General features: G+C 36.8%; 1 protein-coding gene across 10 annotated transcripts in view; it reads right to left on the reverse strand.

Moving 5' to 3' along the window:
* The window catches only part of ASPH (aspartate beta-hydroxylase), a 115,164-nt gene that overhangs the window by 33,356 nt on the left and 53,970 nt on the right, over positions 1-27,838 (reverse strand). For all 10 annotated transcript variants that reach the window (XM_080579418.1, XM_080579417.1, XM_080579416.1 and 7 more), the window contains 4 exons: positions 18,508-18,549; positions 7,241-7,329; positions 5,411-5,497; positions 969-1,119 (listed from right to left, as the gene is read on the reverse strand). In XM_080579418.1, the coding sequence (XP_080435544.1) occupies positions 969-1,119; positions 5,411-5,497; positions 7,241-7,329; positions 18,508-18,549 (369 nt within the window). The remainder of the gene's footprint in view (positions 1-968; positions 1,120-5,410; positions 5,498-7,240; positions 7,330-18,507; positions 18,550-27,838) is intronic.

Genomic DNA, 27,838 nt, shown 5'->3' on the forward strand with positions numbered 1-27,838 from the left:
CATGAGACAATCTAGTGCCTTAGAAGGTTGCTGTAAATAATTTCCTGAATTAACAAATATAGTTCTGCTCTGTTTTTGTTGAGCCACTGGTGTTAATTGACCAAACATTGGTGGTTTGTTGTTGTTTTGTTTGTTTGCAATCTATTGGCTGGTTATTTCAATACTTGCATTTTTAAACATAGGATCAAAAACATCGGTTATGGAGATTCAGGATGCTTTACAATTAATGACCTAATAGTCTGTTAGAGTTGTTGCAACTTATAATTCAGTCTGAGAATTATAGTGAGCAAACTCAGTTAATTAAACAGATAACGTTAGGTGCAATAACAAATTTAAAATTCTTGATGGCAAAGGTATGATTTAGAAACACATTTTCCTGACAGTATATTAACAGTATCCATAGTTTTTTTTTTTAATATATTTATAAAACTGCTTAAATACATTGTTGTATGTCTATCACATATGCATTAGGTTATACTATACATTATCTATACACCATCTTCGAAAAGCAAGGTTTTCTAAACTGTCAACAGAAGGAAAACTTTGTAAGTTAAAACATTATCCCCCAATTTAATTCTGTTTTTCTCTATGGTTACTGTAAGTTTATCCTGGGTATGTTCACTTTGTGTATGTCATCAATTTCCCTGTGATTTTCCTCTGCTTCAGTAGTAAAAGAACTTTTTCTTCTTTCTCTGTCAAGATATATGTATATTTAACCACCTCCCATCATAGGTTTTCATGACAACTAGTACACTGCTGTTTACAGACACTGCTGTCATACAAGCTATACACACTAGTTCACTAGCAAATTTTTAAAGATTTTAAAAAGAGTTTTCATAAGCATTTAGGAGATTAGAAAACACAGCTACTGAAAATCCAATGGAATTAGCACTTTTAAATCCTTAGTGATCTTCTGAAAGTCTTGCTCACAGAACTTCCACAATTTTTACACCATCCTTATATCTTACCAAGAAATTGCTGCCTGTCAGCTTCTCGTTTCAAGCTCAGTTTTATCAGATCTGAAGGGACATTTGGCAGACTAACCACTTCATCATAGGTGTTGATGGCTTTTTGCAGCATCTCATTACTTCTCATTTTCTCAGCTAAGTCATCTTCAGACTAGAGAGAATCACAAAACTATTATTAGAACACATAATAATCTATTGTTTTTAAAGGAATTTTGTTTTCTTTAAACACAAACTATGCAATTGTTAGATTATGGGAATCATTTTAAAATTCTATTTAATCTATACCACTTTTGACATAACAATGGAAAACTCATTTGGGTGAGCTTTGTGATAAAGTAAATGAGAAGCACGGCTAATTCTTGTTTCCTGCAAACTGATTGAAAGCATAAGAAAATTTGCACCTAAAACATACACCATCATGCCCAGTGTTTACATTCACACACATTTTTGGTTACTATTTGTAGAAGTCACAATTTCTGCTTTTGAAAATAAATGAAGCAATCAGTTTTAATTATATGGAAGAAATGTAATTTGTTGCCTACAGATTATTTCTATACTAAGTCTCGTGCTGACAGTAGCACACAGAAAAAACACACCAACGACCTTTTTCATATATTCTGACACAAATTCATTTACACTTTTTCTTATATAATAGAAACTTATATAATAATTTTCTTATATAATAACTAGGAATTTGCTTTAGTCTTGCATATGTTGATATAATATCTACCACATAACTCTTTCAGAACTTAAATTTGTTTATCAAGTTCAGGAGCAGACCAAAAGACACATCGGATTTCTACGGTGAAATTACAGCTTCAGTGATGCCAAAGGGAGCTACTACTTATTTCACCTGTGGAATGTCATTTTTATAATTTATTTCCACAATTGAAAAAAATGAGACTATATCTCAAACTGTAAATTTTTAATGCATTATTTTGCATTTGTTATTCTAAAGCATGTATTTTCATGTGTTCAACTTGTTCTTCCTAAATATTCTCTTTTTATTGGCTTATGTTCTTTTTTAAATCAATTAGCACAGCAAGGTGTAGATGCAGGAATAGAAGTTCTTATTTGTCAATTCATTGTTGTATCAATCACACATTATTTAAACAGCTTGAACTGTATTAGCTCTAATAAGTAGTTAATATCTGGAATCTTTTTGAACTTTATCCATTACTTTTTTCCCCGCAATCTATTTTGAAATTGAATATGGAGAATATTAAACAATATTGTTACACAGCCAACAGTTGATCAGTTGGTTTCACAGATAAACTCTTAAATTTTTTTTGAAGTTACTTATTTTTCTGATGTACGTTCAGTAGCAAATTTGCTTTTTTTTTTTTTTTGAGAGAGAGAATTGCAAGGTAAAGAATAGTAAAAGATAAATAAGGAAGAGGCAAAAATTGTCACTGTAAAATCTGATTAAATTCACCAATATAGATGTCAATTCACCAATACAAAATCATTATGAGACTTAAGATCTATCTATTGTTCTTTTCAGCCCTAAAGATATTAACTATTTCTGCAGAATATTTTCCATCTGGCCTAAGTGTAGGTCCAGAAATCAAATCAGGAAGTACTCAAAGTACTGAAGAACACTTCTAATTCTGCAATCTTTCGCAGGTTTGGGCGGAAAACAGTTGCCTTTTAAAGTTATTAAGACATGGAGAAAAATGAATCCTCGTGCCTTATTATATTTAGAATCAATAAAATTAGCATATAATGTTGGTTCATGGTTCACAGACAAGGGGAAGTACATACAAGTGTTAAATTCCTGGGCTTTCTTGTTATACTTCCCTGCAGTTTTTACCTTTAGCTAGTGATGAAAGAGAAATTTGAATGTCTTGCATTGGTATAAATACGTATTTAAAAGTAATACTATGTTACAATGTAAACCCTAAGAATAATTCATCTGTCAGTGAAGGACATAATTTTCTCATTCTTTTGAAACAGCTTCATCTTACATACACTGGATTCAGTAAGATTGTCATTGGTCATGTCAATACAAGTATGCAGTAAAAAGACTTGTATGAGTCTACAAAGACTACTGAAAATGGAAATTAACTTATAGTTGTCTTTATACATTCCCTAAAAGTTTATGGTAATTGTGATTTCAGATCTTCATCTGTAAGTCTTTTTAAGCATTACTGAAGTGGTAGATGGTGACAACTGTTATAAAGGGACAAATGAAGTTGTGTCACTGGGGAGAATTCTCAAGGAGAAAAAGTTGGCTTCAATGCTAAGTCCTCCTCACAGAGAGCAAAGAGCTTAAGAAGAGACAGGAAATATATTCTCTTAGATATAATGAGTAGATTCATAAAAAAGATATACTAATAAAAGTAAAAACAGAGTTAAGTCCATTACATATCGTATTTAGTTTACAGGGCAAGGTTTTGATAGCAGGGGGGCTGCAGGGGTGACCTCTGTGAGCAGAGCCCAGCAGCTGCCCCATGGCAGATCAGAGCCAGCTCCAGCCGGCTCCAAAAGAGACCTGCCACTGCCAGACCTGAGCCAGGGAGCAATGCTGGTTGGGCCGCTGGGAGAGCAAATCTAAGGAAAGGGAAAAAAATATATAAATAATAAAAAAAATCAAGCAGTTGGGAGAGTGAGGAGTGAGAAGCAGCCCTGCAGACCCCCAGGTCAGTGCAGCAGCAGGGCAGGAGGTGCTCCAGGCAGGCAGCAGCAGTTCCCCTGCGGCCTGTGGAGAGGCCCCTGGTGGAGCAGGCTGTCCCCCTGCAGCCCATGGGTCCCACACGGAGCAGATCTCCACGCTGCAGCCCGTGGAGGAGCCCCCGGTGGAGCAGGTGGATGTGGCCTGGAGGAGGCTGCGGCCCATGGAGAGCCCCCGCAGGAGCAGGCCCCGGGCCGGAGCTGCAGCCCGTGGAGAGGAGCCCACGCAGGAGCAGGGGGTCTGGGGGGAGCTGCCGCCCGTGGGGGACCCGTGCTGGAGCAGTTTGCTCCTGGGGGATGGACCCCGTGGTACGGAGCCGTGTGGGAGCAGTTCTTGAGGAGCTGCTGCCTGTGGGCAGCCCCCGCAGGCTCAGTTCGGGAAGGACGGCATCCCGTGGGAGGGACCCCACGGGGAGCAGGGGCAGAGAGTGACTGTGAAGGAGTGGCGGAGATGAAGAGTTAGGGACTGACCGGAGCGCCCACACCCCAGTGCTGCTCAGGCAGAGGACATCAAAGAGGGTGGGTGGGGACAAGGTATCTTTAGCTCGCTTTTAGTTTCTCTATGCTCTAGCCTGTTAGCAATAGGCAACAAACTATATTAATCTCCCTATACTGAGTCTGTTTCGCCTGTGATAGTAAATGGTGAGTGATTTCACTGACATTACCTCAACTCATGAGCCCTTTTTCATCATATTTTCTCTCCCTGTTTGTTTGAGGAGGTGGAGTGAGAGAGCATTGTGGCAGAGTTTAGCTAGCCATCAGGATGAAGCTGCCACACATGTACAAACCTAAGTCGTCTCCTACTAAACAAGTAAATAGCTGAGCAGATCCCTCACAGAGTATTTAAGTATTTGGTCTACTGTGTATCAAGTGCTTGTGTAACAGTTTCTTTGGATAATTGTGGCTTGGTTTTAGCATGATTATTATTAACCAAATGAAAACTGGTTGTGACTGCAGTTCGAGTGCCTCATTAATTGTGTAACAGCACAGTTCCCTTCAACTGTGAGGGTTTCACTTAGCTCATCTTGATTAACATGTTCAAGCAGTCTTTTATTACACATATTCCATTGGGATTATCCTGCTATTTATGAAAATATGATTATTCTCCAATAAGACATCCATCCCAGCGTGGCTCAAAAAAAAAAAAAAGTGTTATGAATACAGAGCTTATTTTACAATGTTTTTTGTTGTTGTTGTTGTTTTGTTTTTAAAATGTTCTTTGGGGCGAGGGGGACACACACGATGGCATAACATGAAACAGAACTTCCTCAACAATAAAAAGCTAATTTAGCCTCCTTGCCTATAAACTTGTATTCTTTATCCTTTATATATCCTTTAACACGCTCTATAATAACTTCAAATCCCCTTCACTATTCCCATTAATGAAAAAGCAGCATTTAGTCCAGAGCAGTTTGGACTGTTGACAACGAAGTTATGCCCGTTGTTCCTGCAGTGGGACATTAGCTGGGATTTCTCTCTTACCATTCACCAGACAGTTATCATGACATTTACAGAATGTATCTTATTTTTGTGTTATTGATTATACTTCCCAGTAAAGTTAAACAAAACCTTCTGAAGTAACTGGGGAAGGACAGAGGACTGAAACAGATGCAATTTGACTGATCATGTACGTTTTTTTTCCCTTAGGAAATGTCTATGAAATTATAAACAAAGTCTGGGGTCTAGAGCTCTATTGTTAAAAAAAAAAAAAGGTTTAATGTTTGCTTGTTTTAAAACATTTATGGCTTGTAATTTGTTTATTTACGTACCTGTGCTTTTCCATATCTTGCTCGAGGGCTTTCTGGATATTGATTCACCAGTGCTTCAAAGGCCCTTAGAGCTTCTTCAGTTTTTCCCTGGAAGGTAGAGAATTTTATCAGCATTTGTATCTAATTAAAATGCTGAAGGATGCATAGCCTAATAACAGATTAGTTTTTCCAAGTTAAAAAAAAAATAAAGACTAAGAATCAACAGTTTTCACTCACATTTTTGTTGGGATTGCCTTGTTTAAAACAAATCACTGCCATTACTTCCAAAGCAATAATATTCAATTACCATGGTCAAAGCTAGTAATTTTTGTTTTACTTTACTCACGTTCCCTTTGCTGACTGCAAAGAATGTTGAGAAGACAATAACCTATCTACACTAAAACATAGAGTAGAGATTATATGGATAACAACAGAATCCAAATTGAATTTAACGTACAGAATAAAAAGAAAGTTCTATACATAGGTAGAAATTTCATCTCTGCATACCTCATATGACCAGCTGTTTTGTAACTGTGGTTCTATGGGAAATGAGATAGAACCATCCGTGCTGTATGGATGTTTCCGCTCAATGTTTTGAGCAAGTACGTCCCTTGGGACTTCGCATGTGCTCTGTATCTCTTCCCTGTCCCACACAAAGTCTGCAGCCATTCTCACGAATGGTGCTGACTAGCAAGCAAGGATGGAAGTTGAGAAGAACCAGCTGCACTGTTAAATAGCAACTGCCGGCAAAATTTGGCATCAGATCTTGCTGCTGCATCCAAATCTTACAGCTTTATAAATATGAGTGGATTATTATACACAACTGTCCTACTATCTTCAAATAGCACATATGTCTGATTTGTTATTAAATGTATCCTGCTGCATACAAGACAAAGTGTGATTGTTTGCATCTCACCATGAGACAAATACGGGAAAACACTCAGCTAACTGATACCATAGGCTCATCAGAATTTTCTGTCATGCCTTTGGTCAACTAATTGTCTAAGTAACAATAAGCATGTAAATGCTTTTCATTTTTGTATTCCAACATGTAAACAAGGTTCCCAGTGAAGAGCAGCAGTAGAAGCAGCCTGAGGCTAGTTCTCTCTGAATAGTAGCCCCACCATAGACTTACAGCCCCTGCGGGGCTGCATGGCTTCCTTTTTTTTTTTTTTTTTACTGTACTGTGCTATAGGTGGAGTTTCTCATTGTTCAGTCATCTCAAATTCAGGGTAGAACTAAGACCTGCAGTTGTTCTCCACATGCTTTTTTTTGTTTTTCATTGTCAAGTTATTAAATTTAAAACTACCAAAATTGATTGACTGATGTTAAGGTCTTATTGCCACCGGTGAGAAGCAGGAACATCTGCTTCATGCTCTATGCTTTTGTGTGGCAGCAGAGACACTGCTAGGATGCATGCGGTAACTCCAGCAGAAACAACACATAATACAAAGGTTTTCACCTAATACTCATGAAGCACATTAATTCATACTGAAAGATCCATATTAACATGCTTATGTTATCTAAGTGTTCTGATAACAGTACACTTCAGTACTGAAATGGACAGCGATAGGACAGATCTAGCCCTGCTCCATGTGATTAACTTAATCACTTTTGCTGAATTCATATAATCAAAGAAGTGAGTGCAAACACATGAATGGACAGACACAATTTAGAAAAGAAAACTATCCAACAGAAATTAAACTTGGAGCACAACCATGCACTAAACATTTAATTTTTAAAAGTTAATTTCACAAAAAGTAATCTAAAAATAATTCTCCATTTTTCTAAGCTAACTTTTATTCATTTATGTTCACTATTTACAGCCTGAATAAAACATTCAAAACTTACTTTCTTACGTAATTTTTCTGCAGCATCTAGTTCAGCTTTAATGGTCTTATCAAACTTGTTCAAGAGTTTTGGCTTCTTTTTCTTTTTAGCTAGAAGAAATTTAAAAATACACAGTTCATTACTTCTTTCATATTCCACAGCAATTATTTGGAGTAGCTTTAACTAGAGACTAGTACTGTAAGTACATGTCTTCAAATGAGGCAGTTTCGAAACACACTGAAAAGAAATTGATTTCTTACTTATTACAATCACAAAATCCTGTATGAAAAAGTAATCATCAGTCATTCAGACTGAATAACTTTGCAGTCAAGTTTTTGAATAAGTATTTGTCATCTTATACAGTCAAGATTTTTCCAAATGGTTGTTTGACATGGAAGAACAGAAAACTATGTTATTTTTCCACATTTGTATGGTGTTGCAAAAAATACCATTATCAGGACATGTTAATCATTTGTAAAGTTGTGCCTATATATATATATATATATAAATATATTTATTTACCTATTAACTAGTAGCACGTATTTTTGTTTAAATTATGCATTGCTGTTTTGTTTTTTTCTCCTCTGAAAAATGTCATTAACAGCATGAAAAGAAGTAAATTATTATTTTCTATGTAGGAGTTTAAACAGGGAATGTCGTAACTAGTACATGTGAAACTAAAACCAAACACTGTATAGATTAACATCATAATATTGCTGTAATGCAAGTATTTTGGATATCCACTACAAAGTATTGTAAACTAGACATTTTATTCTGCTTCCTAAGTCTTCAGGTGCACGGCGCAGGGATGACGAGAACAACCACATGCTGCTGGAAGCTGTGCTCATGATTCAGTAAATGACACTTTCTCTACAAGACTCTGATCCTGCACTGAGCTTTAAACAGACAAATCATTTCATCTACACAAAAAAAGAAAAACCTCTAAAAATACTAGCCCAACCAAAACATTAGAGAGACTCATGAGTCTGAACTGCTTCTGTATGACATTAAAAAAAATCGATGACCACCTTTGGTTCTTTTTATGTAAGACTTCTAGTGCACTGAGCTCAGTTTGGATGTAAGTTACAATTCTGCATTGAAAGAGTTTTTCTTGCATGACTTTTATATTTGCGCATACCAATGCTGCAGAACAGTTTAGATACTTTTGTTTTTCAGAGGTAGGTGAAAAAGAATTAAAGAAAGGTTGGTGTAATCCTACTAAATTTCATTTACTTATTAACAAAGTTTGTATGAAGCTTTAAATATAAAAATGTTTTAGGATCTATAAAGGAAAGGTGCTAAAGGAGCACTGCATTAGGATTGTTATGTCCTTGTTGATCCTTGTTATAACAGAAGCGGCTGTAAATTTCCAAGGCATTAGCTACCAAGAAGGTAAGAAAGAAAAAATGAAATATAGGAGTTTACGCCTTTTTCAGAATAAACCATCAAATAGTATGCTTTAAAGCACTCATTTTCCTCCCCTAAACGCTTCAGCATTTCATTGTACTGAATGACTCTGAAATCAAGCATTTGTACTAAGGCACAGAATAACGTACTTAAGGAATGCAGTTATCATGGAATCAAATTGACTGAAGAGATTTTACTTTACTTTTTCCTTTTTCCAAACAAAATTTCTGGAAAGTACCTTCCAAATGTACACTGAAATAAGTATATTAGAACTCTGTGCTAGCGAACATAGATGTGCATTGAGTGAAATGCACTGTTACTTAGTATAGTACGTACTACCAATTGAGATAATACAGATGATTTTCATGTCTTCTGTTCATTCCACAGACAATGTAGTAGAAATGCATTTCAGACTGTGGCTGCCATTTCTTACTTTAATATTAACCACTTGAAAAAAAAGTGACAGATTTATTGCATTTTCATGCAGCCAAAGATAACAACAACTAAGGAGCACAACGTTATTTTGTTTCAAGTGCTCATACCCCTTGAATCCCACAGAACTCACAGAACCAGCTCTCATCTCCTCCACCCCAGGACCTTGAGCACAGGTATGATCTCCTTGAGCACAAGTATGATCTAACAGGTATGATCAGAAGTTTCTGACAATGTCATTAGGCCAGAAAAAAAAAAATTCTAAAAATGTTCCACATCATTTTACTGAAATGAGAAACCATTGCTCACTCTAAGGCCTGGCTTTCTCAAAAGTATCTGTGAGTGCACCTGGGAGTATTGGCCCCAAAAGCCAATAAAAGTAAACCTCCCTAAGGGCTTTTTAGCATTTTGAGCTCAACCAACCTAAGTGAAACTGTGATCTGTTGTTAGCAGGAAAACTGAGACATGCCAGTTCCCCTGACTGTACAGTCTAGGGAGCTTCCAGTTGCACATCACCACCAAACATTCAGTTCCTGTTCTCTAAGCATGAGGCTGTACATACGAGAAATGATGCAAAACAACATTAAAAAGTCAATTCCCATGGCATGAATCAAAATCTTTATCTAAAACTAGACCATTGCACAGAAATTGTGCATTCAGTAAGAGAGGACAGCTGTTTGTCAGCTTTTTAACTTTCAGAATTCATGGAAAGACACAGTCATTTGGTACTTCTCAAACATAAACACGGAAAGAAGCTCTCCCACTCACTGAGGAACTGCCTGTAGGACAGTGATTTCCACAATGCCTCAGTGTACAAGGAGATGAGACAAAGTGAGTGCAAACTCTTAGAAGTCTCTTGCAAAAGAAATAAGACCTCTTTCCCCTCATGTCCGATTTTAGTGACACGTTGGAAGAATCTTTTTGTCACCCTCCATTACCGAGAAGCATTATTTTCCCATTTTCAGTACAATTTTACATCAACTCTAAACCAGCAGGAGATCAATGTGAAAAGCGGGAATGGAGCTGTTAACATAAATATTATTCAGCTGCTAGGCACCAGTATAACACAACAAACATTATATAATGAGCAAATATTTTCTTCTACCCTTTCTACTCCTATGTTAAAGGATTCACCTGGGAGCTTTCAGTATAACCATCAAGCATTCCTCTATATTAAACAGATAGCCTGTTATTTCCCTGCAGGGGTATTTTAATAAATTATACATCACCTCCTTCTAATGTAATAAACTTTTAGCAGATGTGACCCAATATATTAAATCCGGTGTTACAAAGAAGTAAACTTATCTGTTTTCAGAGAAAAAAAAAAGTAGTTTTCCCCATGACTTACACATTTCACCATATATATGAAGAAACGCACAGTCACACAACTGCTAGGGTGACTGATAGTCCAAATCTGGTTGAGCACTGAAGTGGTAATAATTCTTTTATATATCATACTATGGTCTTGCAAGAATAATGCTAAGGATTTTCAGTAACGGCCTTGGATACAAGGATACACTTTCTACCTAGGATTGCTGTCATATGATTCCTGAAGTCTCTCTCAAAGAAAAGAGTTTCCGCTGTTAAACCAGCAAGACAGGAAGAAACCTCACAAGAACTCACATGCTACTTCTTCCTAATAGAGAATAAACTATCGCCAGAGATGACAAGCAATCCCATTATCTCCCTTCTGTATTAAGACAGGGAAAAGAGGCAAAACAAAACAAAAACAAACAAAAAAACAATAATTAGATGGAAAATATTTTGGAAATGATAAACTTAATAGTTTGCGATGTTATCGAATGATGAATACATATATACTTTATATACCAATTTTGGCATATTAAAGCTAAAAACGTATGATATGGCTTATGTTTTAAATTGAAAGGCATTTTGTCATCACCAAAAGCAGTGATAGCCTTTTACTACAAAGTACACAGAAACACCTTTCAAAAAATAATGAATGCACTTCTAGGTACCCTAAGACCACAAGCCATCCAGTGAAAAATAAGGAAAACGTAACTAAATGATTAAAGGAGATCAAATCGCTCACTTTCAAAGGATTGTTTAAAGATATTTTGTTTAGTTGTCTAGGGTAAAGGCACGGGGCAACTTTTTACATTTGTGCAGGCAAGAACAATGCATGTTGCTCATGCTCTTCAAATGTCTTTGTGTCTTTTCCCCTAAACTCTATTGCCCCAGATAGCTGTTACCGACCATCCGTACTACTGCTGTTCTGTCTCAGCTGCATACTTCAGAAAAACAATTAGGGCTATAAGGAGCCAGAAGAGTGACCCAAGGAAAGATCAATGTAAGTGACAAAGCATCTCTCCTGTCACATAGTACTGTATGTGCCCCACACCAAAAGGTGCTACTAGAACATAAGTAACCCTTCGCAAGAAACACTTCACCTGTTTCTACATGTAATTCAGCACTGCGATTATATCTACAATTTACATCCTGAGCAAGAAGCAATACAAGCTCAGCAGCAGTACCTGATGACATAACTCTTTGCACTCTAGCTAAAAACTTCATTCCTTTAGTTATTACTTGAGGATGTCACCAACAGTGACAGGTTCAAATTTAGGCAACTAAATTTAGGTTTTTCTATGCAGTATAACCTGTAGAAACCTAGTCATTGCAGTCAATGGAGCCTGAAAAGTGAGTTCAGCATAATGTAAATACGGGTGTAGATGTAGCAGCAAATGGACTAGGATAATGAAATTTAGTGACCAAAATCAAACGTATCTTCATTGATGACTATCAGCTGGCATGTGTATGTGTGAACTAGCATTTTTAGTTAATACTAAACACTCTTGGGGAAAGAAAACATACACCATCTGCAATATTTTTTTTTTCATTTTAACAATCAGAAAAAAAAATCAAAGAAATCAGTGAAAAAAATCATCTTGTGAGGCTACTGGATCATTTCCTTGAAACTTTCCCAAATCAATTTTTACAAAGGCATTTCCAAAATGAGCTTTCCGGATGGAAAACTGCATCTCAATGATGTAACTTGAGAAAAGTTCTAAATGATTAAAAACAGTGCCTTGTGACAGAAAGCAATCTCAATTACAGGTGCTATTACTAACTGTCTCTGGGAAAAACAAAACAAAAAGCAATAACATAAAAAAAATCAAGTTCTGTAAGCCTTCATCTGAAGCAGATTAATCTTTTCCTCTCCCGCAATTGTCCAGACAAATAACATCAGACATATAATTTTGCAACTTTGATTTTATTCACAGAGTGTGGTGGTTTTACTCAGCTGAGCAGCTGAGCTCCACCACAACTGCTCTCACTCCCCCTCCTCAAAGGGAAAGGGGGAGAAAATAGGATGGAAAGGGTTCAAGGGTTGAGATAAGGACAGGGAGATCGCTCAACAATTATCATCACAGGTGAAACAGACTCAGCATAGGGAGATTAATGTAATTTATTTACCTATTACTAACAAGATAGAGAAGTGAGAAACTAAAAGCAAACCAAAAACACCTTCCCCCCAAACACCCTTTTCCACCTCCTCCTCCCAAGCAGTGCAGAGGAATGGGGGGGGGGGGTGGCCCGGGGCCTGCTCCTGCGGGGGCTCTCCATGGGCCGCAGCCTCCTCCAGGCCACATCCACCTGCTCCACCGGGGGCTCCTCCACGGGCTGCAGCGTGGAGATCTGCTCTGTGTGGGACCCATGGGCTGCAGGGGGACAGCCTGCTCCACCAGGGGCCTCTCCACAGACCTGACTGGTGAGAGAACAGCCTGACATCTCAAAACGATTAATATTTTATTTGCCATAATTTGACAAAAATATTAAAAATTATCATAATCACCTTTCACGTTCAATATATATACATTTTCTTATCCTGGAGGTACACAATGCATGTGGAATTTAACAGAGCAAGTTACTTTTAAGTGGATTTCTAATTGTCCGCACTGTAAAGACTTCAGCTAGGTTTTTTTTTTTCCCCCCTCTGAAAAGATCATTTAAAGGATGTGGTACCTCTACCATAACATGTAACATGAATTGGTCTGACCTTACTGACTTATTCTGAGCCTCTGATTAAAGGGTACATGTACAGTTTTGTTCCTGAGCAAAGATATTGCAAGTAAGTGGGAGATAATATCATGCTGCTATTAAAAATCCCAGAATAAATAGTGGTTATCTCTACTTTAAAAAACAGTATGCTACATTCAAATACTTAACACAAATCATCTCTCACTCCTGTACCTTCTAAAAAAAGGTCAGGATGAGATATTTTATAATTCTGTGATTTTTTTCTGAAAAGATAGACATGTCAGGGAACAGGACACTACAAACAGTAGTAGTGAGCTTGTTAGCTGATGTAAAACAGTGGCTGGGAAGAAATCTCACCCGAGACTAGCACACTCAGTATTCCACTCATTATTGCTGCCCCTTTCCCTTCTTTTGCTCTCAGTACTATTTCCCTTTCGGTGCTCCCTTTCTTTTGTTCAGAGCTTAGGGAAAGAGATAGAATGGTAGGGCAGGCTTATCTGCTGCACTGAAGCTCGGCACCTGGGACCTATCCTGAACACTGGAAAAGGTTACTGACACCTTGGGTGGTGTAACTTAGATCTGAGAGAAAAAGGGAGTCTTCCACATAGGCTAAACTGTCTTACCCTAAGGTTTGGAAATGGATGCCATAGGATCCATAGTCAATGGAGAGAGAGAGTAGCTTTCTCTGTGATTAAGAGTGCCCATAGTAGCATTTCTTCTTAAATTTGTCTTCTACTTAAAGTTCTAGTTCCTCAGAAACAGTGAGACAATTTCTCTAGTGATGTGGGTAGAGAATACAAGGACAGAAAGACTCTGCTTCCTATCTAACAAACCACCTCATATGTGGGTTTTAGTTGCTGTCATTGGATTTATTATTTTATTATTATTTTCCTATTGTCATTGTAGTGTTTCTTGAACATGTAGTGTTCAAGGGGGATTCCCAGTGGCTTCCTCCATGTCGCATCTGCTACTGTTGGCACATGAAACAGAAAGCAGCTAGGACTCTGTAGTTAAACAACTTCTTAAGGTCTAAGGACTCAAGATAAACCATGGTTTTCACTCCCATCTTGAGGACACGCTGTCCCCAGTTTTGCAACTGAAAACTGCACCAGAATAACCCTGCTGCATAGATGGTATGTCGTATGTATACCAGTGGCTAAGCTTTGTTTACAACTTTATAAACTTTTAAATAAAAATTTACAACCTCTATAGTTATAACTATATAATGATATTTCCTTATTTCTTTCCCACATTGGCAAAAACAGATATGTGGGGGATGTCAATGCTAAATATAATCTGAAATTAAAACCCTTCCATGTAACGCAGTCACACAGTCGTTCGTAGCAAAGGCTACTTATGCCATTTCACCATCTTAAATTTTCAAAATCTGAGAAAGCTATTTCCAGAGAAGGCAAGGTTTTCTTTCCTAAACAAACTCCTATCCCTGCTGTAATATGAATTTTGTAATAACTCTCTTGGTAACTTGTGAATGGGCACCTCACAAGGAAATGGTAAATACATACGGATTGTCATGCCCTACCAAAGTTTTTCAATGATTTTTGTGACCTGTTTTACTAATCCCTGTCCTCTCCCCCCAGATACTCCTCCCTTCCCAGTCCAAGTTTCAAATTTTTTAGTTATGGGCTGAAAAACATACATATATATATTAATAGGCCCATTGCTTTTACCTAAAATTCAAAATTTGCTTACACAGTTGTCTTCCTCATGCTTGGCCCATATCATTAGACAAATTAGTTTTTGCAGTTGTGCTGTCTCTCAGTGGGCACTGGAATGAGAATTTGATGATGATGAAAAACTTCTGCCATTGTTCTGTTGCTTGGGAAGCTCATTAGGTGAGTTACAGATAGCAAAAGTGATCCCCTTGTTTTATGGGCTTCTATAAAAGAAAACTTGGAAGGTATAAAACCCAGTAACTGCATCTAGACAATTTAAAGACAGTAGCACTACAATAATTAAAAGATCTCTCTAAACCGTGCTAGTAGAACAGGAAAAACCTCTGTAATCAACTTATCTGGGGAAGCAATCAGACCATTAAAAAAATGAGGCATTTTAGGGACTAATAAAGCCATGAAATCTAATGACTATAATAAATCTTTAGCTGCAGTTATTCCAGAACAATTTCCCTTGCAGTAAAAAGTATTCTACAGGGTCTTCTGTCTGAAATTACTGTTGGTTACTTAATGTTGATCATAAGAAACAATTGCAGAATGATAATTTTATTTTTGGCATGTGTTTTCACCATTCTCTTCGCCCTTTCACCATAAAGTCTTTTGGCTTCATTCAAAGGCTAGAATCAAGCATCCCTTTGACAAGGCCAGATTTTTTTTATTGATTTTCCGTACAAAAGTACACACTAATACTCTAGTGTCTTACAAATTTAGTTCAACATAGTGTTTGCAGCACTTTTGGACTTTGAGAACTGCACTTCTATCAAGCGCAACATCCTGCCAACAGCTTATATTTAATGTAGGCTATAATTAAATATCTAAGTAAGTAAGTAAATAGAGCTCTCTTAAAAACAGAGCTTGCACGTACGGAACTCAGCTCACCTAGCCTGAAGTGACAATGCTGGAGGTGAGTTAAATGTGCGAGTTAAATGTACAGCCAGTGAAGCTGTGGTTCAGGTTGTTAATGGAGTTTAGGGTATAATTCGTCTTACTCTACAGCAAAAACTTACATTTAGCCAGAAGAATAGCACCTTATACTCTACAAGTCATACAGGTTAGATTTCTACTGGTATCAATGGAATCCTACTTATCCTGTTCGAAGGTTTAACCTAGAGTAAACTGAACTGAATGTTAACCCTGGTATCAGAATGACACGTGCAGGGCTGCTTGTGGAATGACATTGTCTTAAGCCTGGCTTATGTATACTCTGTCCCTGATGTAAAACAGCTTGGTGCTCCAACCAGACGGCATTCATTTTCACTTTTATGTTTCATCAGTTTTGAAAAGTGAAAATTATAATTACATACACTGATGTTCAGTGTATGAAAGAAACAGTTCCACCACAGAAAACAACTGTTCCAGTTTTGATATCGTGTATCAATACATGCCAATACAAGCCAAAGCAGAAAACTGAAGCTCCTTAAATTTAATTTTTGCCAGCCTATGTGATCAAATACAACTAAAAAGACATATGGAAGGATGTCCTATGGATATGGTACATATGCCCTGAGTTGTAGTACCTGTGAAATGTTTTAAAGAATTATTTTTCAGACACACGGGCCCTTTCAATTCCTTGACAAAATATAACGTCTGATCGCATTCTTATGCATGTAACAGGGATAACTTAAAGTAATAGTACACTACATGAGTTTTTGTTTGGTTTGTTGCTTGTTTCTTTAGAGGAGTTTCCAGAGAAGCTTCAGTTAACACAGACATTAGAAGTTGATTTTAAATATCTATTAAGTTCTGCTGGAAGAAAGCCTAGAAAAACAAACATTTATCTCTAAGATAGCAACAAATAAGTATCAATTCCTCGTTCTGGATAATGGATCTTTCTTCCTTGTCAGGCATACTTAACCTAAAAGTATCAGTTCCCTCACAATATACTTTTTTTTTTTTTTTTTTTTTAAGATGTTTAGTTAAGTAACTACACCATATTCATTTTTCTGCAACTCAGTAGTGCAGAACCAAACTTTTTCCCTTGGATGTGTAATGTTGCTTGCCTTCAGGAAATCTACTTTGGCAGATAGATAATAGAAACAAAAGTCCTAACAGACCAATAGCAAAATGATATCTGGGTTTTGTCTGCTCTAAAGGGCATCAAGTGAGAAAAATCTATTAAAAAGTTGCTACTTGTCATTCAAGCTGTTGTGTCTGTAGAGGAACCACACAATTCCTGTATTTCAACAACTTTTACAACTATGTTTAAACTAAGCATGTGATTAAGTTTGATAGCTGTTCTGTTCTTAGTCCTATTAAAAAAGCAAGCAAAAAAAGTTAAAACCCCCCACCCCCAAAATTATTATTATTATAATTTTTTTATTTTTTTATTTTTTTACTAGTGAATGCTTCTTACCCATACTGGACAGCTATTACATGTCTAATTATTCTACTGTTCTAGCAGGTAATGAAGCTGGTACAATGTTTTCTTTTTTTTTTTTTCCTACTATCAACTGTGGTAAGGTATTTCCTGCCACCAAACCTAGCCTTCTGTAATTGGAAATGGGGATTGGAAATGGGAAACTGCACTGCTTCCCAAGTAAACCAGCTGATGGTATGTTTCTTTTTCAAATGCAATGCTTGCATTCGGCATATTTAATATTTCAATATAATGTTTATATGGCTTGCCAGAAGTCTGTATTTAAAATGCAAATACACAAAACACACAAACACACCATCAAAAGAACATGGTAGTATTACTAAGTACTCAAATACAACAGACACAGAAAAAATGAGAAAAGAATGAAAAAGGAGCAGGAGGAGGATGAAAAAGGACACCAGCAGAGTCACTGACTCCCTTTACCTCCCCATAGAAGTAAAAGAGGGGCTACCCACGGCAGGCACTAGGCCCTACCTGAGTGAAAAGGATGCGCACACAGACCCTGAGGTTTTTGTCTGTGGTCAGTTGAAATGATATAGCCAGGGAGAGACACAAAACTTGATCTGAATGACACAGGCTGTGCAAAGCAGCGATAGGGAATGCACATGGCCGACAGCAATGTCAGTGCAGGAAGACTCACGGTACTCAGCACCACTCACTCTTCCACCAAACCTGCCTCTGTATGTTCTTACCTAACCCGTACTGGGTACCACTGAGCTGAAGGGGACTGATTTCAGTGCTACCTGCTGTTTTCGTAAAGCATCTACAAATTCTCCCAGACAATGTTTTGTGAGTGAGAATGGATATAACTGCCCTACACCACAGCTGCATCTGTTTAGACCTACAATTTATCAACCAGTAATGCAGGTAAAACTCAAGTTATGTGACAGTACACCAGAGCTATTAAGTGCTGTTATCCATAGGTGGCTTCTATTCCCCTCAGGCCACACGAGGTCCACCAGGTGCTGCACAAGCCCAGCTATCCTGCTCCCAGCTAAGGGCAGCTCATGGCACTGAACAGGGCTTGCAGGTCCGGACAGCCCCGGCTGCCTCTCACACTGAGATGTCCAAATTGCATGGTGACGCTACGACCCCTGCAACGTCACACGGGGAGCAGGACATTGAAGCTTTTTAGTTCCGAAACAGCGGAAGTTTTTAACAGCAGCCTGCAACTGTGTAAGAGGGGAATGAATTACTGTCAGGTTTTTGACTGTTTACTTACAAAACCAGATGCACACTGCACATTTACTCAACTCCAACTTATCTGTGTAAGGTATACAAAAACTAAGCATCACTACTATTTAACCTAATTTAAATCAGTTCTCCCAGAAAATGCACTTTCAAATCCCAGAAGGGTAGAATGTTACTTTTAGACTTACCTTTTTCTGTTTTGTCTTGTTCAGTCTCTTTTCCACCTTTTCCTAGAATATTAAAAATATAATTCCATTGAAGTGAATTTATGTTAACAATTTAGGGTAAGAAAGTTAAAATTAAAATTATAGTTTAGACTCAAAATATGATTGTGCTAACTGGACTTGTTTCTTCTTTAATTTTATTTTAAAAAGCAAGCATAGTTTAATGTCTGGACTATGGTTACATAGGTGGTCTTTCTCTGCAGATGCTTCAAATATTGCATAATCGTTTCTTTCACAAAATATTTCATAAACTTTCCACTTTAGACAGTTGGAAGATTTAAGTGAAACACACTGCAATATAAGCTATTTTGTTAAAAAAATTTCATTAATTAAAAACTCTTGGGAATATGCGAATGCTATCTTTGTATATTTATATTTGATTAAAAAGTAAAAAACATTCATACAAATTGGGAACCTAAGCCTTATTCAGAAATGACTTCAGCACTTGGAAGCTCTTGACTTACTTTTTAACATTTAAAATAATTTAAACCAAATGTTTTGTGAACAGCTGAATGCACGAGCAAATGTTAACTAAGCACTACTGTAGCAAAAACCATACAAATACTTGTATCAAAATCATGCATCTAGAAAGTACATTCAGAAACAAGTTTTTCTTTTCTTCTTTTACTGTATTCCTACCACTTTTCAATCCTATTATACTCTATAATATTTAAAGTGTCTTGCCGTAGAATTCTGATATTATCATTGCTTTTGATTTCTTCCCAATAAACTTCATAGAGAATAATACAAAGAGAGTTCAGTTAACTTTTTACTTCTTCCCTGTCTTCGAGGAAATTCCTGTCCATCCCCTTTACTATAGGCAGGCAACTGCTACTCCTGGATGTGCATACAGTACACCTTAATTTTACATTCAGCACAAGGCATAATGAGGATTAACTTGATTTGATACGAGAAATTAAATACGGTGACTTTGAAAGTCATTCACTTCTTCAATTACATCATGAAATCCAGAGAGTCAATTAAATTGAAAGAAATGGAAAAAAACCAGTTACATACTATGGAATAACTGGGAGGATATTATCACTCTAATAGGATATTAATGAAAGTATTGTTCAGGACTTGCTAAAAAATGTTTTTTTTTTTTTAACACACACGACAAGAAATGAGATGTATCCACCTGTCAGTATGCCATCAGAAATAGTGTATTTTAAAAAGAGCAATAACACAGCTCCAGATGAGAGAGAATAGTTTATATATTCATACTTCTATTATTTTACCAACTCAAAGCACTTAGGATAAACACATTACAGGATAATAAACCATGATAGATCATGCTACTTAACCACCCAGTTTACCAGGGGGTATCTTTTCCCTTATCAGCAACCCTAATATTCCCACCTGACCTCTTATCTCTTATTCCCTCTAGGATACTCAGTGACCCTCTTCTGCCCATCTCTGACATTTCCATTATTTCTGTAAGTTCTGTTATATCACAGCAAGAACAAGGTATGAGCATATCACTCTAAAACCTGCTCCCGTCTCCCATTTCTTGACCACTTCTATATTACTGAAGCTCACACAATATATTAGGTATTGTTGTCTCTATTTATGTATCAGGATCATTTCTCCAAATTCTCCTAGATTTCTTCCGATCTGTATTCTGCTAAATTAGCTGTCATCAGTTTCAATAAAGTCTCTACAATGATCTTTTTGTACTCCAGATTCTCCTTTTAGGTAGCTGCTTTTGAAATTCAACAAAATGTGATCTTATTAGTTCTGAACATCTTGTTTCTCAGTTCTCACCATGCTGAACCAAGAATTTGTTTCAGCATCAGCTACAGCACATATTGCTTTGTTCTCTCCACACTGATCTCTTCCTTATTTTGATGGTACAAATGGCTTCAATTACGCCATTTCTGACAAAGGTTTAAAAACATGGTCTATCTCAAAGACACGGATACAACAGTTAATCTCCAGACTATTTAGTCATCAACTTAAACGAGTCATAGCCCAAACTGAAAATTTGTTGGTAGCTCTTCAAATCACTCTCATCCTTAACTCAAATTCTCTGTTTTGATCAAGACAAGTGTAGATAAAAATTACAGACAAAACTGTTTTAAACAGTCTCTCTAGATTAGAGCTACTATCATAGTGTCATAGTATGTGCCAGGTACTCCCAAGAAAGTTTCTACCACATAGAATCAATTTATTTTTCACATTGCAATAAGTCTAGATTTTTGTGAATGAATGTGAAACAATAACCCAAGTCACAACTAAAATGTATTTCATATCTTGTAGTCATTACATGTAAGCCAATTAACAGAATAACTGTATAATATAGTGGAACTTACACATATATAATTTTTAAGCACTAGAAACGGCATTATGACTTTCAGTAAATACATGAACTTTTCAGTATCTTTTAAAAAGCCAATCATCAATTTTCTTTACTTCTTAGAAACAACTGGGTTATGATATATTTTCAGTTACTGAGAATGTGAAAAAGTCACTTAAAATGTAAATGTTCAATATTAAAATTGTATTCTGGTATCCTGCTTTTATTTACATTTTGCTTTCCTTATCGGTATGTCTTCTTGAGATTTCCAAAACAGCAACTGGATCCAAGATTCTGTACGTTCATTGAGATTATGACAAGAAGAAATGTAGCAATGTGGGAAATATAAAGATGTTCTTTTGGGGACTTATTTTTTTAATTACAGTTCTTTATTCAACTATATTTTACTATTGAAATACGGAACTGTTTAAAGTCTTAAAAATTCAGGGAAGTTTCTTTTGAAGCACAGAACTGAATAGACACAACACACCTTTCTTAGACTTTTAATTTAGATTACGGATCATAAAATAGAATATTTTCCATGACTAGTAGGTATCTTTAACAAAGGCAAGATATGTCCAGGAAGTCAGAGTAATTTCTTATCCATTTTAAGTTACAAATATAAATTACATGTAGTGAGCAAAATTGAGGCCAAATTAGTTGCCTAGTAGCTAATAGTCCAAAAGACAACACATAAAACAATAATAAAAGACAGAGCTTAGAGTAACGCATATTTCTATCACATACTACCACCTAAAAATAAAATTTACTTCTGCTTACTAGATTTCCTCCTCTTTGTAGATTTTACTTTCAAATGTATTTTTAAAAATTCAAATAATTAACTTGGAAATTAATAAGATTAGTTAGTAGCTGAGGCAAATATTTATCCCCCACAGTTAACATATACTGCACTTTGAAAAAAATAATGACACTAGAAAGACAAATATATTCTTCTGTGTTTTATTGCAGCCAAACATTAAAACAGATGAAATATACATTTTTCTTAATAGTCCTCTTGACCTTGCCCAGCCTGGCATATTTTTGTAAACATGAAGCACATAAAAATCACATACCCAGTTACAAAATACTTGAAATTTGATCACAGCATAATATACTCTCACAGTCCTGTTAGTCTACAAGTAGGCTGCCACTGTTATATAAAAAGTCCTCCATTCACCGTTCTAAAATTATTCCCAAACTTCATCACAAAATATGGCTTTGTAAAAATTATTGCTCTGCAATTCACAATCACAGGTAAATTTATGAGTATATCCCATCCCAAACCACATCACAGTCTAAGAGTATTATTGCTTTCTTGAAAGTCTCAACAGATCACTTTTAACATCTTCTATGTTTATTAATCATATGTAACACTCATTTGTGAAGTCCTACTGAAGTCCCCCACAAAAAAAAAAAGCCAGAGTATATGACGTCCCTTTATCTAGAATTGTAAGCAACTGAAAACCTGACTTCAAATGACGTGTTACAGAAATTTAAAATCTCCCTGTCAACCAAAAGGCAACCGCTGTTAGCGTTACAAATTGATTTTAAACATTTGTTTCTTCCAAGCTCTCACATTAGACTTAGCAATTTTTTTAAAACCACAGCAATTATTCCTGAGCCAAAAAGGAGCACATGCAAAATGCCAAAGAATAAAGTGTGTCTTTGTAATTGTGGAACAGCAGCATGGAACAGGTAAAGAGTACACCTCTAGAATTAAAATTCTAAATCACTCAGTCGTGTACCGTTTACAAGAGCATTTACAATTGTAGGTTTTAAATTTTGATATCCTATTTTTCCTAAGGTTGAATTTATTTATTTAGATTTACAAATTCAGTATTTATGCAAATTTAACTTTTTTTTTTTTTAGTAGTTCACTGAATACAGTTTCCTAAATCCAGCTTTAAAAATCATTATATTGGTAGAATAAGTATCATAATTGTCCTGAAATCAGCCTGATTCTGGTGATTCTGCTTTGTTTCAATTTACACTGACTACCTGCTGGGCTATTGTGTAGTTTCCAGAAAATTTTGCCTCAAAACCAAATGTACATAAATAAAAAGTTTTAATGCACACACTAAAGATTTCTGAAAAAAAGTGATTTAGTAATCTGCCCTTTTACTACTGTGAATTAAACATACACAGTTTGTATATTGTTAGACTATTTTCAATCACTTGAAAATCACGTAGTGTATCTGTTGACATAACGTCAGTGCAAAGAGATACAAGTCAAAAACTTCACAGCATAGTGTGCCTGATTAGTGTTTCCAATAAAATGCATTTAGTCTGTATGCTATACCAGCAGTTATCAAGCATTTAAAAATTCATATTATGTTTCATCAAACTGCTCTGTACACACTGTATGAATCCACAACAAAAGATATATATTAAAATCTGAAAAAATGTACTTGCTGCTACTTTATAAATAGAATATTAACAATTGTATGAACAGCACATATGAAATGTAGTTCAAAGTCACAACTCTGTCATGAACACAGAAGAACAATAAAACTAGTGAATTCACTAAACTTGACCCTCTCCCCCCAGAAAAAAAAAAAATATCAGACAGGAATGTAAATTAAACATCCAAGTGTTAAAAAAAAGCGCTTACTAAAATGACAGTTGGCTACAACCCATTTACAATATCTTAGTGTTTGCTCCCCAAACCCTGAACTGCTCAGAAATTATGTCATAAGATCTATTACAACCATCTGCTCTCCCCTTTGTAGCGTATGGTTAGGGCTGGTCCTCCTGATGTAGGGACTTTCTTTTGAAGCTTTAAGTATCTGAAAAAATAAGGGGAAATCTATATTAAAGGACCAACCAAAACACAACTTACACTAAAACAAAATTAATCATCTTAACAGCTAAAAAATGCAACTTTGTACTAGACTTTTAAGAAAGCTATAATTTCTAGGAGTTATCATAATGAATATACACAAAGTTGCTGTAGAAGGTGGGAAACACACAGTTTCAAATATTATCTACGCAACAATTTATTTACTCTTTCTTGAGCATATGGCACTTCATTCACCTTGTGAGGTGGCCCAGATTTCTTTTACAAATGCATTTTTTTTCTTCCCCTTTTTAATATCAAGGACACATACAATGGAAAAGGGGAGCCAGGGAATGCAGGGAACGAGGAAGGGTCAAAGTTTTGAAGTGGAAACTTCTCTACACATAATGGATTTCAGCAAGTTGAGCTAATGCAGGGTTATGAAAGTGTCAAAGGTCCAAGACAGAAGGGGGAAAAAAACATACATTTTAAATTTGAACATACAGAAGAGGGATAAAAAAGAGTAAAATATCCCCCAAAAATGTAATATGTCTCCCTTTGAATATATCCTAACAAATACCATGCTATCACAACCACTGCAATTTATATGCCTATGTAAAATGGGATTAATCAGAAATCCTCTATCAGCAATATTTCAGAAGCTAGCTTATTATACCATTCAAGTGTATTAGTTTGTAAATATAAATTGCAGTTAAACTAGTCTACTGTTGACAAGTAATACCAGTAATAATTTTAGCAGTAAACTTGGGAAATTGGAAAACAGCACATACAGATATGTAAAGATGCAGTTGCCTACCATTAATTTTTTGGGGGTAATATTCCCTGGAGTCAGTAAAAATAAAATAAATAAACAAACAAAAACTTTTGACTCGCACTCCAGCATATTCAAATCCCACACTCAATTTCTTTCCACCGAAGATGTGAGAATGCATCTTACAACTAAATTCATCTTCTGAACTAACTCCTGTTCTCTTTCCAGAACAAGTAAGCTCCTGTGTTTCAGATAAAAATCAATTGTTTCTAACACAATACAAACTGGTACCACTGCGCACCAAACGGAGTTCCATGTATTTATATTAACTGAGAATAAGGAGTCTATAGTGACCTTTCTAAATATCTTTAAAACACCAGAAGCTATGTTCATTACAAAGAGTTATATATACACATCTTTCACACATTTGCAGAGCGCATATGTGTATATTGGTATTCTTCATTCATAAGAGAGTACTTAATTGTCTCGAGTACAATCAACTTTAATATTATTATTGCTGAATTAACAGGAAATAGTTACTTAGAGTAACTGATGAAATTAAATCACATGAGAAAGGAAGTCTGACAACAAAAAAACATACTGAATCCTGTATCAAAAAAATATATAAAAATAATTTGACTTCCTAGTAAATATGAATTTAGTCCTCGAAGAGGAAAATACTATGAGAACAATGTTTCCTCCAATCTTTCTCATCTAAAAAAGGCAGGAAAACATACTTAATAATAGGAAAATTCCATAACTGTAATGATTGCATTCCTGGTTACTATTTTTTTATGCATATCCTGCTTCTTTTCTGAATTGTTAAGAGATGCTATATAATTTGAGTCCTACATTGTGCTGATCAGCTTTTTATAAAATGTGATACACAACTGGTTGATGACTCTTCTGCCTTCAAAGTGGTTCTTACATAACTACAGAAAATACTTTATCTCTTTCAGTATTTTTGTATACTATAGCAGATTTTTTTCTGATCATTTTCATTTTCTGCTTCATAAAGGAAGAATCACAAGCATCATCTAATAGTTACTCATATTTAGTAACTAAATAAATAGGTTTTGATCAATTCCTTCACTTTTTCCTGTGAGGAAAAAGAAAATGTTTACTTCTTCCAGTGCCGCTATTATTATCTATTTTGAAAATATACACCAGGATAAAGCTATCTTTCCCTTGAATACTCATCTGTGATTTAAAAAGTGCACTGCACTAATTTGAACACGAATAAAGGAAAAAAAGAATCTAAAAAAATTCAAAGGGATGAGAAATATACAGTATTTCATAGTAAAATAAGTAAGTTATTTTTGATCCCAACGGGGTTTGAAACCAGTAAGGATTCTGTAACACGGTAAAGGAAAAGGAGAGTGGCCAACTAGGTTCAACTACACTATTATATTCAAAAGTCCACTTAGAACTAAAGGAAGCTGCACAAATGGAGTATTTGTAAAACCATCCACTAATGTGTAATACACATACGATTATTAATATTATTATTGTTTTGTCAAGATAGGAAATGCACTTACTGCTGCAAAATTGAGTCACAAATTACAGCACAGTGACAGAAATATGGTCCATGAAAAAATTCAAAGATTTCAAGTTGATACCTAGAGTTTGAATTTGGTTTCAGAATAGCATGTCTAAGTCAAGATCATCTCTATATCCACATATCAGTATAAATGATGCTATGCAGTAGAATTTTCTACTGCTGAAAATTTCCAGTAGTCTCATAAGAGGCTTTTTGTTAGGCAGCAACATTTCCTGCAAGAAAACAGATGTATCTTTTCTTGTTCTACAGTTCCAAGCAAAAGGACAACAAACCAACTGAATGAACACTATCTTCACTGAACTTCTTGCCAATGTTGTCAAAAGTAACAACTACTTATTCTTACACTGTTTATAACCTTAGTTTAAAATATTTTATACTCATTAAGAAACTGAGTATTTTTATTAGGCATCTGTCAACGAACACTTACTGCTTTCAATATTTCAACACAATCACAGAATCATAGGATCATTAAGGTTGGAAAAGACCTTCAAGATCATCTGGTCCAACCATCACCCTACTACCAATGTTGCCCACTAAACCATGTCCCTAAGCACCACATCCGCACCACATCCAACCTTTCCTTGAACATGCCCAGGGATGGTGATGCCATCACTTCCCTGGAAAACCTGTTCCAATGCCTGACCACTCTTTCTGAGAAGAAATGTCTAATTTCAAACCTAAACTTCCCCTGGCGCAACTCTAGTCCTATCAGTAGTTACCTGTGAGAAGAGACCAACCCCCAGCTCCTCACAAACTCCTCTGAGGTAGCTGTAGAGAGCAGTAAGGTCTCCCCTGAGCCTCCTCTTCTCCAGACTAAACAAGCCCAGTTCCCTCAGCCGCTCCTCACAGGACTTGTGCTCCAGGCCCTTCACCAGCTTCGTAGCCCTTCTCTGGACACGCTCCAGGGCCTCGATGTCCTTCTTGTAGTGAGGGGCCCAAAGCTGAACACAGTACTCGAGGTGCGGCCTCACCAGAGCAGAATACAAAGGGACGATCACCTCCCTGGTCCTGCTGGCTACACAATTCCTGATCCAAGCCAGGATGCCGTTGGCCTTCTTGGCCACCTGGGCACACTGCTGGCTCATGTTCAGGCAAGCATCAGTCAGCACCCCCAGATCCTTTTCCTCTGCACAGCTTTCCAGCCACTCTGCCCCAAGCCTGTAGCGCTGCATGCGGTTGTTGTGACCAAAGTGCAGGGCCTAGCACTTAGCCATGTTGAACCTCATCCCACTGTCCTCTGCCCATCGACCCATCCTGTCCAGGTCCCTCTGCAGGGCCTTCCTACCCTCTGGCAAATCGACACTTCCCCCCAGCTTGGTGTTGTCTGCAAACTTACTGAGGCTGCACTCAATTCCCTGATCCAAGTCATCAGTAAAGACATTAAAGAGGGTGGGCCCCAACACCGCCCCCTGGGGAACACCACTGGTGACCTGTCACCAGCTGGATTTCACTCCCTTCACCACCACTTTCTGGGCCCAGCTGTCCAGCCAGTTTTTAACCCAGCAAAGAGTGTGCCTGTCCAAGCCATGGGCTGCCAGCTTCTCCAGGAGAATACTGTGAGAGACCATGTCAAAGGCCTTACTGAAGTCTAGGTAGACTACGTCAGCAGGCTTTCCCTCATCCACCAGGCGGGTCACCCGGTCATAGGAGATGAGGCTGGTCAGGCAGGACTTGCCTTTCACGAACCCATGCTGGCTGGGTCTGACAACCCAGGTTGTCCCACATACGCTGTATGATTACATTCAAGATGAGCCGTTCCATCACCTTTCCTGGCACCGAGGTCAGGCTGACAGGTTCTCCTTACGACCCTTCTTATAGATGGGTATCACATTAGCAAGTCTCCAGTCATCTGGGACCTCTCCAGATGACCACGACAGCTGATAGATGATG

Source organism: Anser brachyrhynchus (genome assembly GCF_964034855.1).
Source record: "Anser brachyrhynchus genome assembly, chromosome: 2".
In the NCBI taxonomy this organism is placed as follows: Eukaryota; Metazoa; Chordata; class Aves; order Anseriformes; family Anatidae; genus Anser; species Anser brachyrhynchus.